Genomic DNA, 26,049 nt, shown 5'->3' on the forward strand with positions numbered 1-26,049 from the left:
ATTTAAATGTTTACTTATATGTGAATACTTGCTGAATAAATGTTTGTTGAATAAATATTTGCTGAATCATATGCGACTAACCACACAGATTCTGTGAAAAATTATTAAAATAATGCATTATACTACAGAACCATACAGATCTGGCTATTTAATACATGGTATTGAATGATTTTCATAGTGGCTGGATTTTTAAGGAACAAGGCCTTTTTTTTAAAGAGTTTCTTGGCCATATGCCCAATCCAATTTATTAAAATGTATATAACAATTCAATACTTTATAAATTTATATTAGCATTGAATTGATTATTCATTACTATCAATATTTTTTTAAAGAATTACACAAAATTTTTGGCATATTTTTATTTTAAAAAAGGTAAAGTAATGATATTGAAATGATTATTGGTAAGATTTGCATCATAGTATAAAGTAATATAATACTTAGAACAATAAACTTTGTTTTAAGAAGGAAAACATAACCAAAAGTTCTATTTGTATGAATTGAACAGCCTGAGAAAGGAAAACTTTATTTCTTTTCTATTATTTTCTGAAAGAGTACCTAAATTATTCGAATCCTGAAAACTTACAGAAAAGTGGTGGTGCTAATTTGCACAAGTATCCCAGAAGTTTCAAAGAAGGAAGGGATTGATGTTTCAGTTTTTCCCCATCTCAACTGTGTTGAAATAATATTGCTAATTGTGTAGGCTAGCCTATAAACGTCAATGAGAACAACACCAATGAGGTGGCTGAAATAAAGCGACCATAGGATAGAAGGGAATGGGCCCAGTGTGCTGGACCCTGATTCAAGAATGATCATCAAGAGAGACCATGCAAGAATCACAGGCACCCGCTCTACTCTAGCTGTCGTTGAAGCAGTTTGCATTTAAGGAGATGGCCTTCCGAATTGACTTAAGACCTGAAATATTAAGAATCGCGGTTAATTTAGACAAAGAGGATGCTGCATTGACATTTTTCACACCTTAAGAAACTCTGTGACCTAGCCAGTTGTCTCTTTGGTTTCAAAAGCAGAGATGAGAGAAGTAATAAATACTTGCTAGGTAGAAGCAGAAGTGGAGAATTTCTTTGGTAAAACCGGTGGCTTATTATATCTCACAACCAGCAGTTGTAAAATCTTGCAGCATCAAGAGAAAACCTAATAAACACAGGAATGGAAATCCTTCACAGAGAGTAAGACCTGGGCTTCCTGCTTACCTGGGCAGGTGAAAGCTTCACTGTTGTCTTTTATTTAACAACTTTATTAACATATAATTCATATATCATCAAATTCATCCATTTAAAGTGCAATTAAATGAATTTTAGTATATTTGGAGCATTGTTCAATCATCACCACAGCCAATTTTAGAACGTTTTCATCACTGTATCCATTAGCAATCACTCCCCATTCTCCTCCACTCTCAGCCTCAGGCAACCATTAGTCTACTTTGTGTCTCTGTAGATTTACCTATTCTGGGCATTTCATATGAACGGAATCAGACCATATGTGGTCTTTTGTGAAGGACTTCTTTCACTTAGCAATAATGTTTTCAAGGTTGATCCATGTGGTAGCATATTTCAGTATTTCTCTTCTACTGATATATAATATTCCATTGTATGGATATACATTTTGTTAATCCGTTTGTCTGTAGCTGGACATTTGGGTTGTTTCCACGTTTTGCTATTGTAAACAACTTGTTAGGAACACTCTTGCACAGCTATTTATGTAGATGTATATTTTCACTTATTTTGAGTACATACAAGTGGAATTACTGGGTTATACGGTAATTCTATGTTTAACATTTAGAAGAAATGACAAATTGTTTTCCAGAGTGCATATTTTGCATTCCCACCAGAAATATATGAGGATTCTCATAGCTCCTCCTCCTCACCCATACCTGTTATTTCCTTTCTTTTTCATTATAGCCTTTCTAAGTGGGTGTGAAGTGGTATCATTTTTATGATTTTAATTTGTATTTCCCTAATAACTAGTGATCATGAGCATATCTCCTTGTGCTTATTGGCCATTCATATATCTTATGCAGAGAAATATCTACTGGAATTCTTGTCCATTTTTATTTGGATTATTTTTCTGGTTCTTTTGAGTTGTAATAGCTCTTTATATTCTTGATATATGTTCCTTATCATATACATCATTTAAAAATATTTTCTTTCAGTCTGTTGGCTGCCTTTCACTTCCTTGATGGTGTCCTGTGAAGCACATTTTTTTCAAATTTTGATGAAATCCAACTTATCAAACTTCTCATTAATCATTTGTGCTTTTTGTGTCATATCTAAGAAAGTATTGCCTAACCCAAAACAAGAAGATTTACTTTTGTATTCCATCTAAGAATTATATAGTTTTATCTCATATTTAGGTCTATGATGCTCTTTGAGTTAATTTTCATGAATGTTATGAGGTAAAGATCCAACTTCATTCTTTTGTATGGTGTCTCAGCTTCATTTGTTGAAAAGATTATTCTTTCCCAATTGGATTGTCTTAGGCCTTTTGTTGGAAAGCAATTGACCTTATATGTTAGGGGTCATTTCTGGACTCTTAAGTTGATCTTGGTAATCTATACATTTATTCTCATACCAGGACCACACAGTCCCTTTAGACTCTTAAAGTGTCCCTTTAAGAAAGTTTTCTATCTTTAAGGATAATTGTAAATTGTAGCTAATTTATGATTTCTACATACCTATGAGGAAAAATTCAAAACAGTTAAAACTTTCGTTTTTTTTTTTAAGATTCACACCTCAGCTAATACCTGTTGCCAATCTTCTTTTTTTTCCTCCTTCTTCTTCTTCTCCCCCAAACCCCTCAGTACATAGTTGTATATTCTAGTTGGAGATCCTTCTAGTTGTGCTATGTGGGATGCCAACTCAGCATGGGCTGATGAGCAGTGCCATGTCTCTGCCCAGGTTCCGAACCAGTAAACCCTGGGCCACTGAAGCGGAGCGTGCGAACTTAACTACTCGGCCACAGGGCCGCCCTGGAACTTTTCATTTTTTAAATGGACGTTTATTCATCTGTGAAATCTAAAAGTCTGGGAAATCCTGTTTGCAGCCATACTAACTCATGGTTTCAACATCTTATTCAATGTAAAATCGCAGGAGTTCCTTACTAGACCAAGTAGCCACACACAGTTCCCTTGATTTGGCATTATGGACCAGCTGTTCCCGAGACTGAAGCAATGCCTAACTCACTTGTCAAATTTTTCATTTTATAATCATGGGCTGAGTTTAGATTTCTTTTCTCTCAGGGAGTAAAACCACTCATGACCACACAGAAAACATCAGAAAGGCAGCAATCACAGCTCTTTAGCAACCAGCCACATGTGACAGTAGAACAGCTACTTTGCTATTGCCCAGGGGGAGCAAATGACCCCTCTGCTCACCTCAATGCAGTCTTTAATGCGTGCTCCAGGTTTTCTCGATAGTTGTGATTAACATTATCTCTGATATGTTCAGAGAAGTAAGTAGAATGACACTGATATTGTGCTCAAGGAGGCTCAGCACGGACATGTAATATTTTTATGTTAGCCTTTTTAGAATATACCCACATTACTCCAAAACTGAAGGATGGCCTTTGGTGGTACTTTAAATGTGTTGAAATTACACTTTGTCTTACAAAATTCCCCTCAAATGAACAATTGAGTGCCAAGTTACTCTTTATAGAAATGGCCTTGTTACTATGAGTAGCTGACAACTTTAAAGAGATCTAATTAATCCCAGGTTATGCCTGCAAATGGGATGTTTCCACCTCAGTGGATTTTACCTGGTAAAAATGTTTAAAATAAATAAATAGTCTCCAGGGGAAGATTTCTGGATTCAGAATTATCCCTCCCAGCTCTCATTAACGTTCAGAGAAAAGAAAAGTAAAATAAAACTACAAACAGCTGAAAGCTTCTGATTAGAAGTCTCTTCTCTTGCTACCAGTACAGTGTTTAACATTTAAAAAAGGAAAAAAAAATCAATTTAGAAATCATTTTTAACTTACTTTTCTGAAAGATTAAAAACTCGCTGAGGATCTCCATTCTCAATGGCATATGTTATGGGGTCTCCCTCTCGATCAGTTGCCTTCAGAGAGAAAATATAATTCAATTATCAAGTAATTGACATGGCTCCTATTCAGAATAGTGTAATATAGAAGCTTGACACTAATAGCACAGAATATCCATGATGTTCTTAAAAAATAAAGCTTAAAAAATAGGCTGATGGCAAGATGTAAAATTAAGAATTTTATATCTGATCTCAGCATTTCTGTCATTTTAGCTCATCTGGATGTAGTAACAGTGAATAAGACTAATATCTTCTGAATGTGCACATAGACTTACCTTGTAGGGAAATATAGCAATGGTTTCCCTAAAGCTTATGTATTGATTTTACGAGTCTATCTCTACAATTTAAACAAATGTGTTAAACTTTACATAAATGTATAGAGTGTCAAGAAAGTATTTAATGCTCTTATTTTTTCTTTTTCTACTCATAATATATCAAATCATTAAAGCTATTCGATTAAGAATCCTCAATTTGGAGCCAGAAAGCCTTAATTCTAAATGGGGCTCCACTTACAAATTGTGTGATTATTTTTCAGTTTCTTCACTTGTAAAATGAGAACTAAAATTTTACAAAAGTTAATCAATGTTTGGAGGTTTCATTGAAATAATCTATGGCCAGGCACACAGACTAACATCTGTCACATTGTAAGTTTCCAACATTAACCTTTTCTTCTCCCTCCTTCATTCAAGTCAGAGAAGACAAAAACTATAGCTTTTGACTTTTGAGTTCTGAGTTTCTCATACCCACAATAAACACATACACTCTATTTTGTGGAAGTGGAGTATGGAGTTTGACCTTCTAACACATCCAATAATTTCCTTTTCCAATGAGCTATTAAGTTGCCTTATGGGAGACATAAGCAAAGAAAGAAATCTGGATGATACATAAAAGGAATGTGAAAAGAATCCGGCTAAGCATGTCAGTAGGGAGAGGTGCAATATCTGAGAAAGGGCTAGAGGAATTTCATATTTAGGTCACTGGTCTGCCAGAGATTCCAACCTCTCTGACTAACAGGCATTGGTCTGGAGTTGGCAGGACCTAAGAAAGGGATGGATGTGTGAGATGGATGTGGACAATAACTACTCCAGCCGTAGAGTCCAAGTGTGAAATCCCATGTCCAGACCCGTAAGGAGGGGCACAGTTTCTACTGGTAGACCAGATGGCTTTGGCATATGGTATAACATAGAACAGCCCTCTCAGCGACCACAATGGATGGATAGCAACAAGCCTCTCTTGGACTACACAAACCCCAGAGTCCAGGGACAACTGAATAATAACACATAATATTTACTAAGTGCCAGGTTCTGTGGGAGAAGCTTTGCAGGATTATTTAATCTGTGCCTCATAAAAGTATTTCCTCCATGAAACACTTCTTTCACATGGCTTCCACAATATCATATTCTCCTGTTTTTAATTCTACCTTATCGGCTACTTCTCATTTTCCTTTGCTGATTTCTCCTCATCTATAAGACATATTTCCATTGGAGTGCTCCAAAGGTTTATTCTTGGACTTCACTCACTTAGTCACTTCATTGAATTGTATAGCTTTAAAACTATCTGTATGCTGAAGACTCTCATACTAATATTTCTAAGCCAGCAGTTTCCTCTGAATTTCGGACATATCAAATTGTTTACTTGAATCTCCAATTAGATGAATCATAAGCATCCCCAATTTAAAATGTTGAAGCTCCCAAATCTTGATCTTTCCCCGACACTTACCCTCCTCAAGAAAACAGCAAACTGCTGCTTTCGGGGTTCATTATCTCGTTCAATAGTGACCACTACATCCCCTACTTGCTCAGACCTCCTATCTTGACCTGAACTGCTCATTCTTACTTCTCAATGCAAACCATCAGCAAATCCCATCGAATCCATCTTTAAAATATTTGCAGCATCTGCTGCATCTCTACTCCTTTCCTAATACCGTCTTCTCCATGGGTTCATAGCCATTTTACAATGGCCCTGCTTTCTCCCTTGCACCCTCACTATAGTCAGGTTTTTTTTGTTTTGGTTTTGCTGAGGAAAACTCATCCTGAGCTAATATCTGTTGCCAATTTTCCTCTTTCTTTTTCTTTTTTTTTTAACGTGAGCTGCAGCCACAGCATGGCCACTAACAGACAAATGGTGCCGTTCTGTGCCCGGGAACCAAACCTGGGCTGATGAAGCAAAACGCACCAAACTTTAACCACTAGGCCATCAGGGCTGGCCCTAGTAACTTTCAATTAAGCAGACAAAGTGTTTTTTTCAGGTCAAGATTTTACTTCTTTTAGGTAATGCTATTGCATTGTTACATACACACACTCACATACACACACACACTAAAATAAAATGGAAATAAATAAAATAGTAAAATAGAATGAAATAATAAACCACCCTGGGTAATATCTTCCATTGAAATATTCCATTAATATCTAAATCTAAAATTTTAAATTTTATCAAATTAATTATCATGGAAGTCTAAGAGTAGAGAATAAGAAACAAAAGAATTTTTAAAAAAACACAATGGGATTGATAATAGATGCTTGATATTTTCCCATTGTTTTCTGTTCTTTGCCAGGTAAGTGTTATCAAAAAGGATAAAATGGAACTATAAATAATGATACTCAGTTAACTTTTTTGAAGAAACAGAATTATGCTCTATCTGGAGACTGTATTTTATCACTAAAAAGCTCACTCTAAACTTTTTCTGTTTTTCTCTTTCAATCAATCATTTTTACCTGTCATATTGTTACAGATATTATCAATTTCCTTTTGCCTGTTCATCGGTATGTGGTGGTGGTGGTTGTTTCTTGAAAGACAATTTATTGTCTTATGTTTTCATAACAGCCAGAAGAAACAGATTCTGAGGCAAGATAGCTTTGTGTAAATAATTTTAAGTCTGGATTAATGTTGAACCTTTCTTCTAATGCATCAGATCTACTCGAATATTTAATATTATTACTGTAGGATGAGAGCACTGTGAGTATTGTATCATTTTATTTATATGTCATTATTTTTTATATTACTAAACATAAAATTCCAAGAGGAATTCCTAGAAGATTCTCAATTTTTCCAGCCAAATGAATTACTTTCAATCCCTGAGCTACCTTGAAATATTTCCCTAGTTTTCTTTGACCATTTAAATACCTCAGGACTTCAGGGGTTGTGAGAGCCAATAATTTGCCAACTCCTTTCTTATATGAGGTTGTACCCATAATGGACCCAGGATTTAGAAGGAAATCCTTATTTGATTGTTTTCTTCCTTTTATCCTCTTAGTCAATCCTTTGCCATTGTCTCAGGATCTGTGACAAATGGTGTGGTAATTAGGGAGGATTCATAATTTCTCAGTCAACTAAGCAAGGGGGAGTGGTGCTATGCTATCTAGATCAGAGTTCTGAAATCTACCCATGACATGTGTTAGCACTTGTACAAACACCAGATATCTCTATTTGCCAATATCTAAAGGGAGAAATAATGCATAAAAGGAATAACTGAAAAAATCAACAGAAGCAGTGATTCTTGGAAGTATTAAGATTTGATCACATGCGCATATGTGCCCTAAAACATATTTCTAAAAACATCTTAAAAATTTTTTTTCCTACATAAGAGTCTAGCAAATCTTCTTTAAATGATGGGTAGAAATTTATATATGATAGCGAATAGTGAATACTTAAGTTAATATTTATTTACTATATGTCAGAAACTATACTTGCATGCCTTGTCGCATTTAAGCCTCATAGTAATCTCATAGGTAGGTGGGAAATGCAAAAGACTTCCATTTTATTACTTACTGTCACCATTCCAATTAGACTTCTCTATAATTTACTTAATCGGAAGATATATCTTTTTTATCTAGAGGTAATAGTAACCGTTTCATCTTAAAAAAGGAAAGTGTAGTGTTATTTAGTATTTTCCATAATATAACAGATAGGAATTACACATCCTTAGTACAAAAACATTTCCCATGCCTTTACTTTGGATCAAGTCCAATCCGAGCCCATCGGTCCGAGAGAAGAATGGAGCAGGCATCTTCCTTGGGCTTAACGAAGGTTACTGGCTGGGCTCTGGAGCCAGCCACCTGGCTCTAGCTCTGGCTGTGCCATCTCTTAGGCAGATATCTAACTACAAAATGAAGTTAATAATAATAACACCTACAGTACTCATTAATTTAACAGGTATGTACTGAACATCTACACTGTGTTAAGCGCTGGGACTTCAACAATGAATAACAAAGACAAAAATTCTTCCTTTGTGCAGCTTACATTGCAGTAGGGGGAGACAGAGAAAAAAATTAATTAAAATACTGAGTTTTAAGATCCATATATACAATAATTCAGTAAGGACATATAGGGAGGGCAGGAGGAGGGTTTGTACTTATCTAGGTTATCAGAAAAGCTATCAGGAAGTGAAAATTTGGCAAACAACTTCTAAAAGGTAGAAAGCAACTAGTCTTTCTAGTCTGCTCAACCAGATTACTTGCCACATCTAAATACGAGTCACTCATTTTTCAGAAGCACCAATATGGACACAAACATATTTATCTAAATAAGCAATGTGTTTAGATACTGGAATATAGGAATTTTGAAAAAGGAAAGTCTTCTCTAAACTAATATTCTGTTCATGTTACAGATGAACACAGCTATCAGATACCATCTGGGACAGTGTACTTTATGTACGCAGAATGACTCTACACATTTCGCAGGACATTAAGACGAAGTATCTTCCCTTAGGGATTCTAAAACAGATAAAAATCAACGGATTTAGATGATCTTTTCATTTGTCACTTAGGCAAACAAGTCTGATTTATGTTATTAAACTACTTGAGAGCAAGAGCTGAAGCTTTCAATTCAGCACAGCAACGTTTCCAAAAATGTTGGTGTACACTCCTGGTGTTAAATTGTTGGCCCTTTAACAAAACGTTAATGATGATGAATACATTTCAATATGAATGGATGCATACTTTTCTATGTCAAGTAGTGTGGTTTTTTTCATTTATGATTCTGATATAAAATTTCCTTTTCGAGATAAGTTCATTTAAGTAAAAATGTTTATTCAATTTTCTAAAAAATATAAAGTAAATAATATGATAAATAATATGTAAATATAACATCTGAAACTTGGAAATGCAGCTAATCTAGATTGACACTGTAATACATGAGCCTACCTGAAGACCTTTAATCCTGCCCATTTATTATACTATATTTCGCTACTTCATTCACTCTCGCTCTTTCTTACGTGATTATTGAACATTTTCTCCTCAGGTCTCAACTCATCCTACCCCATCATTATTCTCAGCTGGTGATCCTGATTACTGTTTCACTGAGAAAATCAGAGCAGTTTTCCACAAGCTCCCCAGATGTCATATTTATGCCTTGCTGTAACCACACACTCTTTCTTCCTAGTACTGATAATGTACTGTCTGAACTTCTAGTTAGGGCAAAATTTTGGGGAAGAGTTTTGCATTCTACTTTTTCTCATTGTTTTTGTCTTGTTCTCTGTTAAAACCACTTCAGTTCAGTCATGTTTCCAACCTTTTTAACATCACTGGTAAATTTCATATTAGTCAAATCACTGATCAGTTCACAATCCTTGTTTTGGTTTGTTTCTTTCTTTGTTTGGTTTGATTGTTTTTAATTTAATCTGTCAGTAGCACTAGACACAGTTGATGTCTCTCTTCTCCTTGATACACTTTCCTCCCTAGGCTTTCAGGACATATGTTTTTCTGGGTCTCCATTCCTCCTCTTTGGATGTCTTCTACATTCTCTCCCTTAAGAATTTCATCCAATCTCAACTCTTAGGTTCACTTACAGATCATCACAATAAGCGAATACATAATGCTTAAATGCTCAAGACTTCAAATGCATATTTCTAGCCCATGGTTCTTCCCCAAGCTTATACCAAACTGCCCACTCATCAATAGCTCTAATTAGATGTCAAAAGACATTTCAAATTTACTATGTCTAAAATTGAATTACTCCTCCTGTGACATTCTTTTTTATTCTGGTTAATGAAAATTCAGTCCTTCCAGTTGTTCAGGCTATATCTTAGTAGCCATTCTTAACTTCTATCTTCTCTCCCATATCTAATCATCAACAAATCCTATAGCTTCTACCTATAAAATGCAACGAGATTGAAGCCACTTCTCAGCATTTCCAGGAATATCACTCCAGGCCTAGTCTGGACTACTGAAATACCACCTGAACTAATTTCCATAATTTCTCACATGCCTCCACCATAGACCATTCTCAATAGAGAATCTATAATGATTCTTTTAAATTGTCAGTTTATTCATGGCACTGTTGTACTCAAATTCTTTCATTAGTACCTAATTTCACTCAGAGTAGTTATCGCTGTACCTCCCCGATTACTGGATGACTGTATTTCTATGATTTTCCTCCTCTCTTACCTTCCTTGAGTCCCGCTAGTATCTGCTCATGCTTGAACACACCAGGTGGACCTGAACATCAGAGCCTTGCACTTGCACCTGAAACATTCTTCCGAGATACCCACATGGCTCACCCTTTCACTTCTCCAACTCTTTGCTAATGTCGCCTCAGTGAAAGCATCACTGATCAAATTGCAATCTCCTCTTCATTTTCCCTCCTGTATTTTTTCCACTTGGCATTTATCACTTTCTAAGTCTACATAACTCACTTACATATTTTGTTAATTTTCTTCTCCTCCTAGTAGAATGTAAGCTCCATGAAGGCAGATCTGTTGTCTATTTTGTTACTGATATGCCTTAGCTCTTAGACTTTGGACCTGCTGTTGCACTTTCTGTGACTGAGAGGATAAATTTAGTGCCATGAAGGAAGTACAGTGATCTAGTTTTGTGCTTCAATCAACTATATTTACAGTAAAAAAAAAAAAACCCAAACAAACTTGTTTTGAACTTCATCTTACATGCTCTCCGTGTGTGTCTCAATTTTTTCCAAACTTGGGACAGAAAAGAGAGAGGGGTGTCTGTTTGTGTGTGTATATGTGTGTGTGTGCATGGGTGTGTATGTTAGTTTTATTCTACATCTTAGGAATAAATATCCTATGTCAAAACACATTCTGAAGGGGTATTAGCAAGCATTTGATTAGGGCCAACTAATTTCTCAGTTATCTTTATCTATAACTAACAGAGGATTTGCTTATTGCATTAATAAATGTTTCTCATGAGCAAACTTGGTGAAATGAGCTGTTCAAGATAATGTGGATTATATGAACAAGTGTAAGAAACCAGGGATTCCTTTGTCATTTGGAATGGTGCCTGAAAGTTGATTCCACAAGAGTATCGGTTGAACTTAATGATTCAGAGGTTCTTATTGCCTGACGCTAACTAGAACACTGAGTTCTGACTCTAAAACTTTTCATTCAAAATCACCCAGCACATGCTGGCTACATTAAAAGGACTGTAGTGACAATCAAGTTTGGCTGTCCTTTCTAATCATTTATTTATCAAAATCAAAATGAACTACTTTTATTTGGGGGCAGATGGTGGGGAATAACTCTGTTGCAAAGCTGTGTTAACTTTTATTGCTGGATAATTCTGCTTCTATCTTTGAAACGTATGTTATTTTAATCTGGAGCTTTTTTAAAAACATCTTTTTTTCTTTTGTGTGAATGGAGATCACAGAAATGAAGACTTTTTTTCCTCTATTTCCTTTTCAAAACTGCTACAAGATTTTGAAATTTACGTAAAATAAAAAGTATTGAAAACCGGAATAAGAGACATGTAATTGAACTCTTCGGTTTTCTTAAGTAATTATTGCAATGCAAACATTCTTTGTTTTTTTTTTTTATAATCTAAAATAAATTGTTTTCTTAGCTCCAAATCAACTAATTCCTCGTAGCTCAGTGCAGAATCACCATAGGCACTTCTCAACATCAATTGGATCTCCTGTTGTTTTCTCTAGAAGACTGACACTTATTAGCTGTTTATGGAGTATACCTCGGTAACACTGTTTTTGTTCCTATTTATTGAAATCTCAGGGAAATAACTGCATTTGCATACTTAAGCTTTAATCAACAATATTTGCCAGTATGTGAAGCAATAAACAGCTTCCAGGCACGCAATAAACTCTGAGTTTATTTACAAAACAGCACAGAGAATCATTTATTGTGAAGTTACTAAAGGTAATACTGATTACTGCTATTAAAATACCAGTAGCTATCAAGCAGTTGCCCAAGAAATACTCCACATTCAAACTCAGATTCCAAAGGAGTCTTTCTTTTATTTAACTTTTAGAAAGAGCAGAATGGTTTAATTCTAGTCAATTAAAAAGGAAAAAAAAAACAAGAAACAACAGAAACTCTTTTGGTCAAGCAGGTTTAGAAATTGTAAGCTTTTCTTTGGATCATACAATAGTCTTCTGGCATGAAATAAATAAAAATCATGACTTCCTACTATAGTTATAAACTTTTGTTGAAGGATCTTTTATAAGAAGGAGTTGATAAAAGTATTTCTCCATCATTTCTACAAAATTCGACTAAAAGACACCAAGGTGTATCTGTTGATTATCATCTAAAAAACTAGAAATAGTCCTCCATGGGTTTAAGAGATAGGATAGGAAAAAAAAAAAGTAAAGACTAGAAACACAGCAATAATTAAGCAATAAAGGTCAATTTGAATTGTCTCTTGCCCAGATCTCAAAAATATGGCTTTATTGCTAATACAATTCCCCAGTGGTCGCCCATAAAACTCCATTAAAGATAAAGATCTGATGTTCTACCTTACTGCTATGGTGACTTTACTCCTCTGAGCAAGGGTGTTTTAGTTTTAGTACTACTTGGGGTGGGTAATCCTGCTTTAACCTACCCCTCCCTCACCCCCACCTTAGTTTAGTTTTATTTTGATTATTTTGGAATTTCCAGGGGACATGTATTACATTTCATCATTTGCGTATCTTTTCTTTTAGAAAGCTCTCTATCCATCCATAGCTCTTCACCTCATCTTGAGGCTGCATAGACCCCAAGTCTTTATTTCAGATTTAATCGAGAACAAGATGGTTTTTATCAACTATGTGTCCTAATTACTGAAGCTATCTGAAAATAAAGTCTACACAGAGCTAAGCAATAGAACCAGGGTGAAAAATGCCATGCACTGATGACATTTTTTGAAACCTCAGTTCCAGTCTTTCTTGAAATCAGATCCACTTGACACACAAAGGTTCTTTAATGATTATATAGCAGATTCCAGGCACTGTTCTAATTAATGAGGATACAATCATGAATAAAACAAAGTCTCTGTCATTGTGGACCAAATATAATATTTGACATAGTGATACAATAAACAAGTAAGGGTGCACATGTGAAAACAAATGGAGCAAAGTGGATATGGATCACAGGACACGGGGTATTGTTATTTTTTATGAGGTGGTCATGTAGGACCATTTTGCTGAGGGGAATTAAGATGAGAGGATGAGAAGCATGAGATGATGTCATGTAGGTATCCGAAGGACAGTTGCTTTTATCTTGGGTGATTGGGGAAGCCATTGGAGGATTTTCACAAAGAAGTAAAGTTATCTTCAGTAATTTTTAAAGAACTACTCTGTTGTGTGAGCAATAGACCATAAAGGGAAGGGAGTAAAATCCAGTAGAAATCTATTGCAATAATCTAGGCAGAAGGTGATGATGGCTAGGCTCAGAGTGAAAGCAGTAGGTGTGGTAAGAAATAGTGACATTTTGGAAATACTTGGGGACCAAACAGACTCGTTGGTTGATTGGAAATGAGGATGGGGCTATGGAGAAAGAGAAAGGTCAGAGATGACTTGAAGGGTTTTGGCTTGAGAATTTGGACAAATGAGGTGGCAATTTACTGAGTAGGGGAAAATGCAGGACCAGCTGTTTTGCTTTGGGTGTGGGGGAAGTAAGTACCAGGTGTTGAGATACATCAATTTTGAAATGCTGTGATAACACAGTGCTGTGCTTCCCAAATTCCCCTTCAAGGAATGAAGAAATTATTTCCCTATATGTTGGAAATGTCACCTGCTGAGAGGCTTCAGCCACCGGTCCTATTAGAAGAATGCCTCATCTGAGACAGCTCCCTTGCTGAGGTCAAGCTGTTTTCTGAGGCAGCTTGCATCTGACACATTGATGCAGGCATATAAAGGGCCTACTTCCTTGTAACAACCTTCCAACTCTAAAGGGCTGTCTCAGCTCTAGAACTTTCCAGGGGGTCTGCTGAAGCTTTTATTGGGACTGCTTTGAAGCTCAACTTTTCCTTAAATTTAATCCTGTTTCCTTTCTTTCCTTTCTACAGAAGCTGATTCCCAAAACACTCCCTAATAAATATTCTGCAACTGAATCTATATCTCAAAGTCTGCTTCTCTGGAAATTCAACCTAAGACAGCTGCTTATTTAATATCCAAGAGTAAATATTGATCTTCCAGTTGGACACGGGTCTAGAGATTTAGGGTGGTAAGCTAAGCTGGAGATATGAATTAGAAGTTACGAGCATATAACAACTTAAACTCATTAGACCAGATGAAACAATCTTAGGCGTGAACATAAATAGGAAAAGAAGCTTGATCCTTGGGGCATTTCAAGCTTTAATAGTTGGGGAAAGGAGGAGGAACCATCAAAATAGACTGAGACAGAGCAGACAGAGAGGCTGGGGAAAAACCCCAGGAGACTGTCATGTATTGGAAGTCAAATAAATTTTTAAATAAGGAACGAATTGTCAATTCTATCACATCTTGCTTAAGGAGAGAGTAAGATGAGGAATGAATTTGTCAAAGGAATGAGTATTGGGACCACAAATAGAACCGCATCAAAGGATGGATGTGATTGAAATCCAGATTATAGTGGAGTCAAGAGAGAATAGGAGGGAAAATGACCAAGATTTTCTCCAGGCAAGTAGAGATAACATATTTGAGTAGGTTCTACAGTGAAGGGAAGTGCAGAAATGGGTAAGTAGTTAGGGTGGTTTATGGCATCAAGGGCATTTTGTTGTTTTTGATGCTTTGTCTTTAATTGGGAGAGACCATAGCAGATTTTCATGCTGAAGGAAATGATCAGATAGAGCAAGAAATGCTTATGATGCAGGAAAGTAAGAGGGTAATTCTGTAGCCATGTGTTTGAGCAGGCCAGAGTGGACAGGATCCAGGAGAGTGCTATCAGGGTCAGTGCAAATGACTCACACTTAAAAAGTGTTGTGTTTGCATTTGGCACTGGACCTGCAAACTATGCTGCTGGTCCTGACTGCTATTCAAAGTGTGGTTCATAGAGCAATGTCATTCTGCAAAATGGTTATTATGGATCATGAGGATATAAAAAATTTAGAGTAAATTTAGAGTAAAATTTAGAGTAATCTAGAAAATTTAAAGTGATTTGACAGGGTGATTTTATATCTATTGAATCTAATAGGAAAAAATGGGCGTATATTTTTTGTCTTTTGCATTGCGTTTTTCTAGTAATTCATTTAAATGCCTCCTTCTACAGAGGTTTGAGAAGCATAGATCTAGTGTGCAAGTGAAGGGAATGATTTAGATAAGAACAAGGAGTGTTAATTTTTAATCACAGAATTAGAAACAAAACATATGATTACAGGTGCAGAGAGACTGATAGATGTAGTGATGGCAGGCTGGAAAAGTCTTCATCCAAGAGTTTGATGAAAATATGGAGCAGGAGAGGTGCCAAGACAAAGCTATTCTTCTTGCCAGTGAATCCCTGCCTCTAGGCTGAATATAAATCACGAATCGCCATCTGTGTTCACCTATCCCACCAGCCACGGCACCTCTTCTGTACGCTCAGTGACAGCAGAAGAGAAAGTTTCATCTTATTAATTTATTTAAGGTCCTTAATTATTTTTTAAAAAACTTGAGAATATGGCTTTATTTCTTGTACTCTATTAAGTTTTCTAACCTACTAGTCCTAAGCGGCAAAGATCATTTTCACCCATTTCCTATGTGCCCTACTTCTTGCTAGAGCAAAAGTCAGAGTAGAAGTAAAGTCAAACTCCCTTAAAAATGTGCAATTAAGTCGTAGCCTACAAATCTTCTGAGGCAAAATCTCACATTTTTTTTTTATCATGTTTATTTCCGTCTTTAAGAAAGAAGGGTCAAAGAAAACACGATTTAGGAGATAACTGTTTTAAATGTCTGATACATTTCTCCTTTCTCTAATCTTCCTGACACTTCTCTGGCCTTATGGTTATGAGCACACTGTTGTCCACAGAAGATTTACATGGGGCTAACTTATTCCTTGGGAAGAGAAAGATATGTACATGAATACATAAAAAATATGTTTTCCTCACTTTTGACAGCTTTATATACCTAGAGATAAAAAATCATCCCTAGACAGTACACATCCCACAGTGTCAAGGGCATCATACATTTTTTGAAACTTAGATCTATCAGAACATCTGCTTTACAGGAGAAAAGTCACACTACAAATTACAAATTTTGGCAAGAAGCAGATGCTTGGCATTGTAAGCCCTCTCTCTCTCAAATTATCTATCTCTCTCTCTATCCTTCATACAAAATATAAATTATACTTTGGAACCAGGTAACATATCAGTGTTCAATATATTTCAGCGTCCTTATGTACATTCACAGTGACATTCTTTTGAGATAATGCTGATGATGAAAGAACCATCTGAAGTCTAGTGCAAGGAAAGATGAGAAAATTTGCTTTCCACCACTTGAACTGAAAATAAAAAGGAAAATGAATGAGACTTTCATTTCTCACACTTATCAAAATCAGGGTAATCTACTAAGTAGAGTAAGTCATATATTATGAAACTGAAGGGAAAATAGTCATCTTTTAGTACAATATGCAATGTTAATCTATGCAGTAACACATTAAAAAATCAGAATGCTCACAGAAAATCTTCTTTGATGACAGAAGAACAAATCTCCAAGTGACATATCTAAAGTGATCCCGTGACATAAATGACATTGCAAATTCTATGACACGTGGCTGATGATTCATGTGCATTGTACCTGCGCCAGCTGTGAAACCTTCATGAATCATAAACTCTTATCATCCTCAGGAGAAAAAATATATCCTATTTTACAAGAAATATTCATCAAAAGAGAAAAAAAAGAAAGAGAAGAAAGAACTCCAAAAACCTTTAGAACATTTGAAAAATGTCAGAAAAACAAATTAGCACCTCTGACAGGACCTAGTTACACAGAGGGACAGGCTATGCGACAGTTTGCATTTCATTAAAACTATTCTGGAAATGGATCAATTCTGTAGTGAGATCAAGGCAGCAGAGAGTTTTATTCAAGACTAAAAATAATAATTCCTTGAGGCACATAGTTTAAATTCTACAGCTTTTTGAAACTACTTAAAAAATGAGAAGAATGGATAAAGATGAGAAGAAATGTATGTTGCAAGTTGACCAAAGTACCATCTTATACTTACACCCAAGTCATTTCATTTTTAAAATGCCTGTTTTTTCTTAGGTAACCAGAGGTGGCAATAGCCAACCTCTTGGGCTGCTTCTCAGCATTTTCTATGTTCTCCTGCTGTGTGTGTCTGAGCTGTTTTACTTGCTACAGCAGTTTTCAGCAAGGAGAAGTCAGGGAAAGGAAAAAGGTTCAAACTGCCAGGACCAGTCAGCTCACTTATAAATGGAACCAGAAGTTCAAAGCAGTGGCTAAATTAAGTTTTCCTACTCTCAGTGGACATTATCTGTATACTATTTTTGATCACTTTTGTAAAGGATCGAGAAGCAACCAAAAGAAAATAAAATCAAGGCAAATCAAGCAGATCTTAGAAAGAAAAGAATGATTGGCCTTGCAGCCAGATCTGCTCCGCTATTGAAGAGATCGCTCAACTGAGGAAAACTGAAGGGACTAAGCAAATCTCAGTCCTTAGGAAAGGCAGAATAGAACAATGGTTCCAGATAGACTCCAGGGTCAGACAGCTTGATTTGGAATCCCCACTCTGCAACAGGGTTCTATATGATATTGAAAAATTTACTTCACTGCTTTGTTGGGAGTATATAAAATGAGGAAGCTTTCAAGTACTTGGGGTAGTTCCTGGCTTATAGTAGCATTCAATTAAAATTAGATGTTGAGGGAGCACACTTTTTTGACATTGGTCTTAGCAGTATATTTTCAGGCACCATGTCCGACCGGGCAAGGGAAACAAAAGAAAAAATAAACAAATGAGACTACATCAAACTAAAAAGCTTCCACACAGCAAAGGAAACCATCAATAAAATGAAAAGACAACCTAACAATTGGGAGAAGATATTTGCAAACCACATATCGGATAAGGGGTTAATATCCAAAATATATAAAGAACTCATACATCTCAACAACAAACATGACAACAATCCAATTAAAAATGGGCAAAAGATCTGACCAGAGATTTCTCCAAACAAGATATATAGATGACCAACAGGTACATGAAAATAAGTTCAACATGATTAACTATCAGGGAAATGCAAATCAAAACTACAATGAGATATCACCTCACTCCCTTCGGAATGGCTGTAATTAACAAGACAGGAAACAATTGTTGGAGAGGATGTGGAGAGAAGGGAACTCTCCTACACTGCTGGTGGGAGTGCAAACTGGTGCATCCACTATGGAAAGCAGTATGGAGTATCCTCAGAAAATTAAGAGTAGATCTATCATATGATCCAGCAATTCCACTGCTGAGTATTTATCCAAAGAACTTGAAAACACAAATGTGTAAAGATACGTACACCCCTATGTTCATCGCAGCCTTATTCACGATAGCCAAGACTTGGAAGCAACATACGTGCCCATCAAGGGACGAATGGATGAAGAAGATGTGGTATATATACACAATGGAATACTACTCAGCCATAAGAAATGATGAAATGCAGCCATTTGTGATAACATGGATGGACCTTGAGGGTATTATGCTAAGTGAAATAAGTCAGAGGGAGAAAGTCAAATACCACATGATCTCACTCACAAGTAGGAGATAAAAACAACAAACAAACACACAGCAACAGAGATTAGATTGATGGTTACCAGAGGGGAAGGGGGAAGGGAGGAGAGGGAAAGGGATAATTAGGCTCACATGTATGGTGATGGATTACAATTAGTTTTTGGTTGGTGAACACGATGTAATCTACACAGAATTCAAAATATATTATGATGTACGTCTGAAAGTTATATAATGCTATAATCCAATGTTACTGCTGTAAAAATTAAAATTAAAAAATAAATAAAATTAGATATTGATGCTATTAATATTGATCTCTTAGTCATCTAACTCTTGGGCTTCCAAAGTGTCACTCTGTTCTCTAAATTGTAAGTGATCATTGCTTCTCAAGAAAAGAGCTAGTAAAATCATAAACTAGGTGAATATATTCTTTGGCATTTTACCTTCCTACTCATTATTCCAAATGCCCAGAACATTCTTGTTCACTTTTAAAATCTAAATCTTAGCATGAGTTAATAGAAAAACAAGAATAGTAATGTTCCTCTTGGAGAAAAGGAATAAAAATAACTACCATTAGTTAAGCATTTTCTTTTTCATTTCAGGCACTGAGTTATACAATTTACATGCTATTTCATTTTTTTTAAGTTAATTTTTATTGAGTTTATGATAGTTTACAATCTTGTGAAATTTCAGTTGTACATTATTGTCTATCAGTCGTGTTGTAGGTGCACCCTTCACCCTTTGTGCCCACCCTCCACCCCCTCTTTCCCCTGGTAGCCACTAATCTGTTCTCTTTTTTCTCATGTTTAAATTCCTCATATGAGTGGAGTCATACAGAGATTGTCCTTCTCTATCTGGCTTATTTCACTTAACATAATACCCTCAAGGTCCATCCATGTTGAGGTGAATGGGACAACTTTATTCCTTTTTATGGCTGAGTAGTATTCCATTGTTTATATATTTATCATATCTTCTTTATCCAATCATCAGTTGATGGGCACTTAGGTTGCTTCCATGTCTTGGCTATTGCAAATAATGCTGCAATGAACATAGGGGTGCATGGGACTTTTGGAATTGCTGACTTCAAGCTCTTTGGATAGATACCCAGTAGTGTGATGGCTGGGTCATATGGTATTTCTATTCTTTGAGGTAGGAGCTTGGAATTTCATATCTTTTTTTACTCAACTCTACCCAGGTTATAGTCTATATTTCATTCTATATCTTCCATGAGAGAGAGGAAAAATGTCAATTAGTATTTCCTTAACTGCTTCTTTCTGGGACCATTGAAATAAGTCATATCTTCCCTCAACCTTTGGTAGCTTTCATCCTCATATAACATCATAAAATTAGCCTTTGGAAAACACAAAACTAATGTAATATAAAACATACCCACCCACCCCCAAACATGGAAAATATAAAATTTAATAGTTTTTCTCCAGCCTCAACTAAAAAAATGGGTTATAGTAGACAGAGTCTTGATTTAGGAATCAAGGGGAAAAAATACACTCTGGCTTACAAACCTTGATGTTTCTGAGTTTTGGTTTCCTTATTTGCCAGATAGTAAAGATAATGGTACCTGCCTATTTATTAGAGTCAGGATGATGACCAAATGAAATGATGCATTACACGTATGTTGAAGAGATGTAACTTTTTTAGCAGTCTAAGGTAGCTGACTTTCAATAATGCATCAAAACTTATATAGGAAATATTAGAAACAAAATCAAATAAATGAGAAATATTATAGTAGAGGAAGACCAATAGTTTGAATTAAGATGATCTGTTAAACACTCTGAGTTATCAAATTCTACTGAACTAAACCCCAATTTTTTTATTTATGATTTTGTTTATTACTAGAAACAATAGATGTAACACAGGATTAAATTAAAAGTTAACTTAATTAAATTAATTTATTGCTAAAAATTAACTAATTGCTGATAATCAAATTAATTAATTTAAAAGTTAAATCTTCAAATTAAAAGTTAATTGTTCTGACAATTAAAAGATTAATTTTAATCTTCCATCTTTGAGAATGAATTTTGTGAAATGTGCACTAATCAGCTATTTCTATAGAGATTGCTTATCAGTAAGCTGTTTATAGGGGAATATATATGTTCTGTTTGTGTAGAAAGTGAAACAGTCAGTGTTCTGCGTTTGGAGGGGTGACGGGAGGGTAATTAACAGGTGGAGACTTTTGAATGTTGAACAATGGTTATCAGCTAGACTATAAAGTGGCCACAGGGAGGCAGCAACTTGAGTAGGGTAAAGAACAGATGGCGGAGGACTTGCAGGGGCACTTCAAGTACATGGGAGTGGAATAGGCATAGTGGGTGAGCATATACACATTTAACTGGACTGTTTACGTTTCTGTCTTTTGTCTACAATTTATTAGCACAGTGAGCTTAGAAAAGGAGCCACCTACTTTTATATGGCTCTGTTTCCTATTTGTAAAATTACAATGATAGTAGCTCCAATTACATTGGGTTTTTATAACAAATAAATGTGGAAACTTACACATGTGCTAAAGAATATATTTACATATTTTATGTAAAATTAAATATATACAAATTTTTAATATTCAAAGTAAGTACTTTGAAAATAGTGGCAGTCTCTTTGCAGGTAAAATAAGACATCCCTGCCCCCACTGACATTTTTCCATGTGACTTTTGGAAACATTTGCCTGTGTGAAGACTATACATTCTTGACCTATGAACTCAGGGGCAGCAATGTGAATTACTTTGGCCAATGAAAAAAATATATGAGTAGATATTACACGCATCACTTCTGGGTAACAACAACAAACTAGGTTTTACTTTGCTTTGTTTTCCACAGCAAACATTGCCCTCAGTCACTATCAGTAAAGTTCTGGATAGAGGCTGTTTCATCAGCTTAGGTTGTGGAGTGACGACTGAATATAACACGGTGACTGCCAACTTGTGATGGGCATTGAATGTGAAATTTGTCAACAAAAACCTAGCTATCTTAACTGATACATAGGTTGGTACTTAAAACTGAAGTGTGCCACAACAAACACTCAAAAAATAAATAGCATTGGCTTCAAGAGAGTGGAAGGTGGTGAAGCCACTTACTGAATCCCGTAAGGAAGAGAAACCATGCTAGCCAGTGATGAATCAGTTAGCAAAGCTGTGGCCTGCAATAACCTGGAAGGCAAATGATGTACCAAAGGACCTCATAGTTCTTGACATCAGACATAGTCATGTGATTAGAGTGTGCTTCCCATGTGAGGATTATATATCACTATGGTGATTAACCCAGAGGCAGCCCTGTGACTTGGTTTGGTGAGTGAAATGTGGGCAGAAGGTTGTATATCACTTCTGGGAGAAGCATTAAGAGCTAGTTTATGGTTTATTATGACTTTCTTTTCCCTCTGTAAGAACAAAATCATTGCCCCAGATAGAGCCTGCTCCATCATTCTGAAGTGGAGTGAAAATGATGAAGAACAGAGCTGGAACTGATCCACAATGGAAATAGAGTGTGAGTAAGAAATAAACTTTTTCAGTTATTAATCATTGAAATTTTGAGTTTGAGTGTGCATGCATAATATAATCACCTATCCTTACTGATACAATAATTAAATAACTTAAAGCCTGTCTGTCTAATTAAGTGCCACATAAGTGTTAGCTCTTAATATGACATGAAGACGAGGATGACAGTTATGTTACTAGATTTCATGTGTAAGAAATGAGGATTATATTAATGGTGATAGGAGTGGGTCAAACAGTCAATGGGAACGTGAGCCATAGGAAGGTTAATTTGGAAGGAAATAATTTGCTTGTGAGGATAAGAGAAAGCTGAGATGTATTGTGTTTGAGTATAGCACATAGTTCTCTTTGGCAGCACTGGCTCATCTTTAGAGAGATGAAAGTAGATCAAAATTGCAGAGGGACAAAGACAGAGGAAGCTGGTGGAATCAAGATATTTTAGTGCTTTAAATCCTTGAGGAAATTGGCTCCACATCCAATGGTGTACTGGTGAAAGCTTAACAATTGGCTCTGCAGCGGGGGTGGAGGGCATACTGAATTGTTGTGTTTGTCAATTTCTGTGGCATAAATACACCCACCACGACAGATTTCAAACTAACAATGTGACATGTGAACATGGACTTGGGGAGAGATGCACACAGCTGGCTCCAGTGCATGGTCTGGCTCCAGCACAACACTCTAACAGGTTTCACTTGCAGGACAGAATTATATAGAATCACGTTTTACAGCAAGATCTGACCAAGTCCGAAAGAAAAAAAGATCCACCTAATACTAACCCTGATCAGCATAAGAAGCTTGAAAAAGCAGAAGTCTGGGTAACATTTTTCTCTTCTGAATACTGTCAATACGCAGCCAGGCAAAAAGCCTTAATACACTGAGGAAAATCACAGCCTCAAACAACTTTTTGGTGGAATGAAAGGAATATGCTTAAAAGAGGAAGAGGAAGGGGAAAAACAAAGATTGTTGTCTGAAAATAAACCACTTTGATCTCAGGCAAAACAGATTATTTCAAAGCCAGTCTGCTGTAATCTTTGAAAACATATTTCCCCACAAATTCTGTCTTTCTAAATTGATCAGTGAGTCAGCAGTGGATAGTGCCATGTATGAAAAAGATGAGGATGCAGCCAGAAGTACCTCTAATGCATTCTGTTATTAGAAGTCCTTGGAAGAGTAATTTGATGGAAGCTTTTCAACTTTTAGGTCACTAGTTTAAATTCAGTCTCAGTTGATCATGAACAAAAGTGGATGGTTGGTGGCCTATGAAAAAATGCCTTGATGGTGTCACCCTTGTTCTTTCTAATGGAGACTGCCACTGCAATTGCCACCCTTTCTTTCGCTTCCACCAGAAGCACACAGGGTGAATAGAAATGTCTTTTCAAGTATTTTTCTCAGCTTTTGTCCTAGAGAAATTTGATATGTGAAAAAGGCCAATTCCTTTTCATCTTTAACTCACAGGTAGAATTATTCTCCTATAATATGGTTCCTAGATTTTTCTGAGATTTATTGAAATGAAACCTGAGCCATCTTACAAGTAAAATTATGTCTCACTTCGTAGAAAGTTAAATTATATAAAGGCACATTCTTCAGGAATATTTAAACGTAAAACAAGTGAAATTTCTTGGCCCGAATCTTACAAATCTAAGATTTATTTTTCTTTTCTTCTTGTTTAAGCAAATATATTCCCAATATATGTGAAGAAAAGATTTTCATTATTCCATTAAATATGCTTGTCTTAATATTTGTTTTTTCATATTTTATCATTTTAATGATTTAACTAGCTGTTTTCTCCTCCTGTAGGTTTTTTTTCCTTTCTTTTATTTTGTCCATTAAAATCTCCCAAATTTCTTTATTACTAATATTTATACTTTCGTATGATTTTGTTTACCAATGTTTTAATAGTAACGGAACAACAGAAGCAGCCTCTCTCTAGTTACCTGGAGAAAAGCAACACTATAGATACCAGAGCAGAGGGCCAGAGAAGTTTCTGGTAATACCAACAAAATTTTTGGCAGCCTCAGACAGTAAGTGGGACATAAGGAAATGAGCGTTATTTTGGAAATGATGAGAATTCAGTCAACTGATCTTAGGCCTCACTTACTTTCTATGGGTTCACTTTCCACATCTGGATAATGAAGTTGATGTGTTTCATGTGATTTACCTCCTTTCCACTACAAACATTCTACGGAATCGTCACTTTTACATCATCAGGATTTGAGTGAGAGGGTGTCAGTATTCAAATTAGATTTGAACGAGATGTAGCTATGCCTGTGTCACCTCATTTGATGGTAGAGATCGATGCTTGGATTTGCTAAATCATTACAATAAAATTTCTCCTAACCTTCAAGGTCAGCTTCCTGAATTCTCATATCAGCAATTCCTGCCATGCCCCTATAATACCAAGAGAAGAGAAATTCTCTGTCCTCTGAACATCCAGAGATAAAATAATATGCCATGTTATGGTCCTCATGATTTTTACAGCAAATGACAGTTATCTGTACTTGTAGTCCAACTTGAAGCTGTAGGTTCAGTTGAAGATGTAGCCTCTTCTGGCCAATGTGCTTTTGTCAGGAATATATAAATAGTGAAAACCAAGCTATCATCCTGCAAGTAGCTCCATGAATCTGGAACTGCAAATGGAAATACCAGCTAAACCTACTCTCTTCTTCTAAACGAATAAATTGAAGCGGAGCCATTACAAGATTTGCCCATGGCCACAGAATGAAATTGCCTCAGAATTAGAGTGCTGTACCATCAGCCAGTGAATCTAAAGATATTTTATCTACACAATACTGTGGCAAAAATAAATCCTGCCAGGGCAAAGAAATCCAAGACACAAAATAATAGTCAGCAGCAGACTCTTTGGATACAAAGTACAAAATATTCAAGTGCCTGTTTACAATCCCTTCATTGTCTCCGGTAATGATTGCAGCTAGGCCCTGCCAGCTAACGTTAGTTCTTCAACTGTAGCAATCAATACAATAGATTGGCTGTGGAAACCCTCTATCCATGTTATCTGTGCTTTCGTTTCCAGATGGAATTTGGTTCACTAGAGTATAAGCAGACATGTGAGTTTTTTTTCCCCATGCACAAATATAAACCCATTAGCCTTCAAGGTTGTCGCTATAGAACATTATATATATACTAAGGGGCATACCTGTAGATTTAATAAAACAGCACCAATCCTCATGGCTTCACTGATTTCAAGGCTGTACATCAGCTGTGGGAATCGGGGAGGGCTCTGATTATTTGGAGGAAGCACTTCAATGTACACAGTGCAGATGGAGTGCCTGCAGACAGAGAGAAGCGAACGAGATGGGTAAAACTCGACATCACGTTTAATGACAGACTCCATTTGGTATTTGTTTGTTGGGTTTACCAGAGAGTATATTTTGCATTCTTATAGCAAATAACAAAATAATTCAGAATGAAAGCATGGAAAAATAAAAGCTACCACCAAAATACAACGTTTTTATGAAATTATCCTAGTGAAAGAAAAGGAAATGCCTCAGGTATTGATTTTTCCTACTTAGATTAATGGTGTGAATTAAAAAAGAATAACTGTACAAATAAAGCTAATAAATTAAGTTGCCTCGACTTCTGACCTTATTTTTCAGTGCTTCTCTAATAGCAAAAAACATTCTATAAATATCTGGTAATA

At 35.9% G+C, this 26,049-nt stretch overlaps 1 protein-coding gene across 3 annotated transcripts in view; it reads right to left on the reverse strand.

The window, feature by feature from the left end:
* The window catches only part of PCDH15 (protocadherin related 15), a 952,630-nt gene that overhangs the window by 236,855 nt on the left and 689,726 nt on the right, over positions 1-26,049 (reverse strand). For all 3 annotated transcript variants that reach the window (XM_070262649.1, XM_070262641.1, XM_070262642.1), the window contains 2 exons: positions 25,546-25,678; positions 3,991-4,070 (listed from right to left, as the gene is read on the reverse strand). In XM_070262649.1, the coding sequence (XP_070118750.1) occupies positions 3,991-4,070; positions 25,546-25,678 (213 nt within the window). The remainder of the gene's footprint in view (positions 1-3,990; positions 4,071-25,545; positions 25,679-26,049) is intronic.

The sequence above is a fragment of the Equus caballus genome, chromosome 1, assembly GCF_041296265.1.
Source record: "Equus caballus isolate H_3958 breed thoroughbred chromosome 1, TB-T2T, whole genome shotgun sequence".
NCBI classification, from domain to species: Eukaryota; Metazoa; Chordata; class Mammalia; order Perissodactyla; family Equidae; genus Equus; species Equus caballus.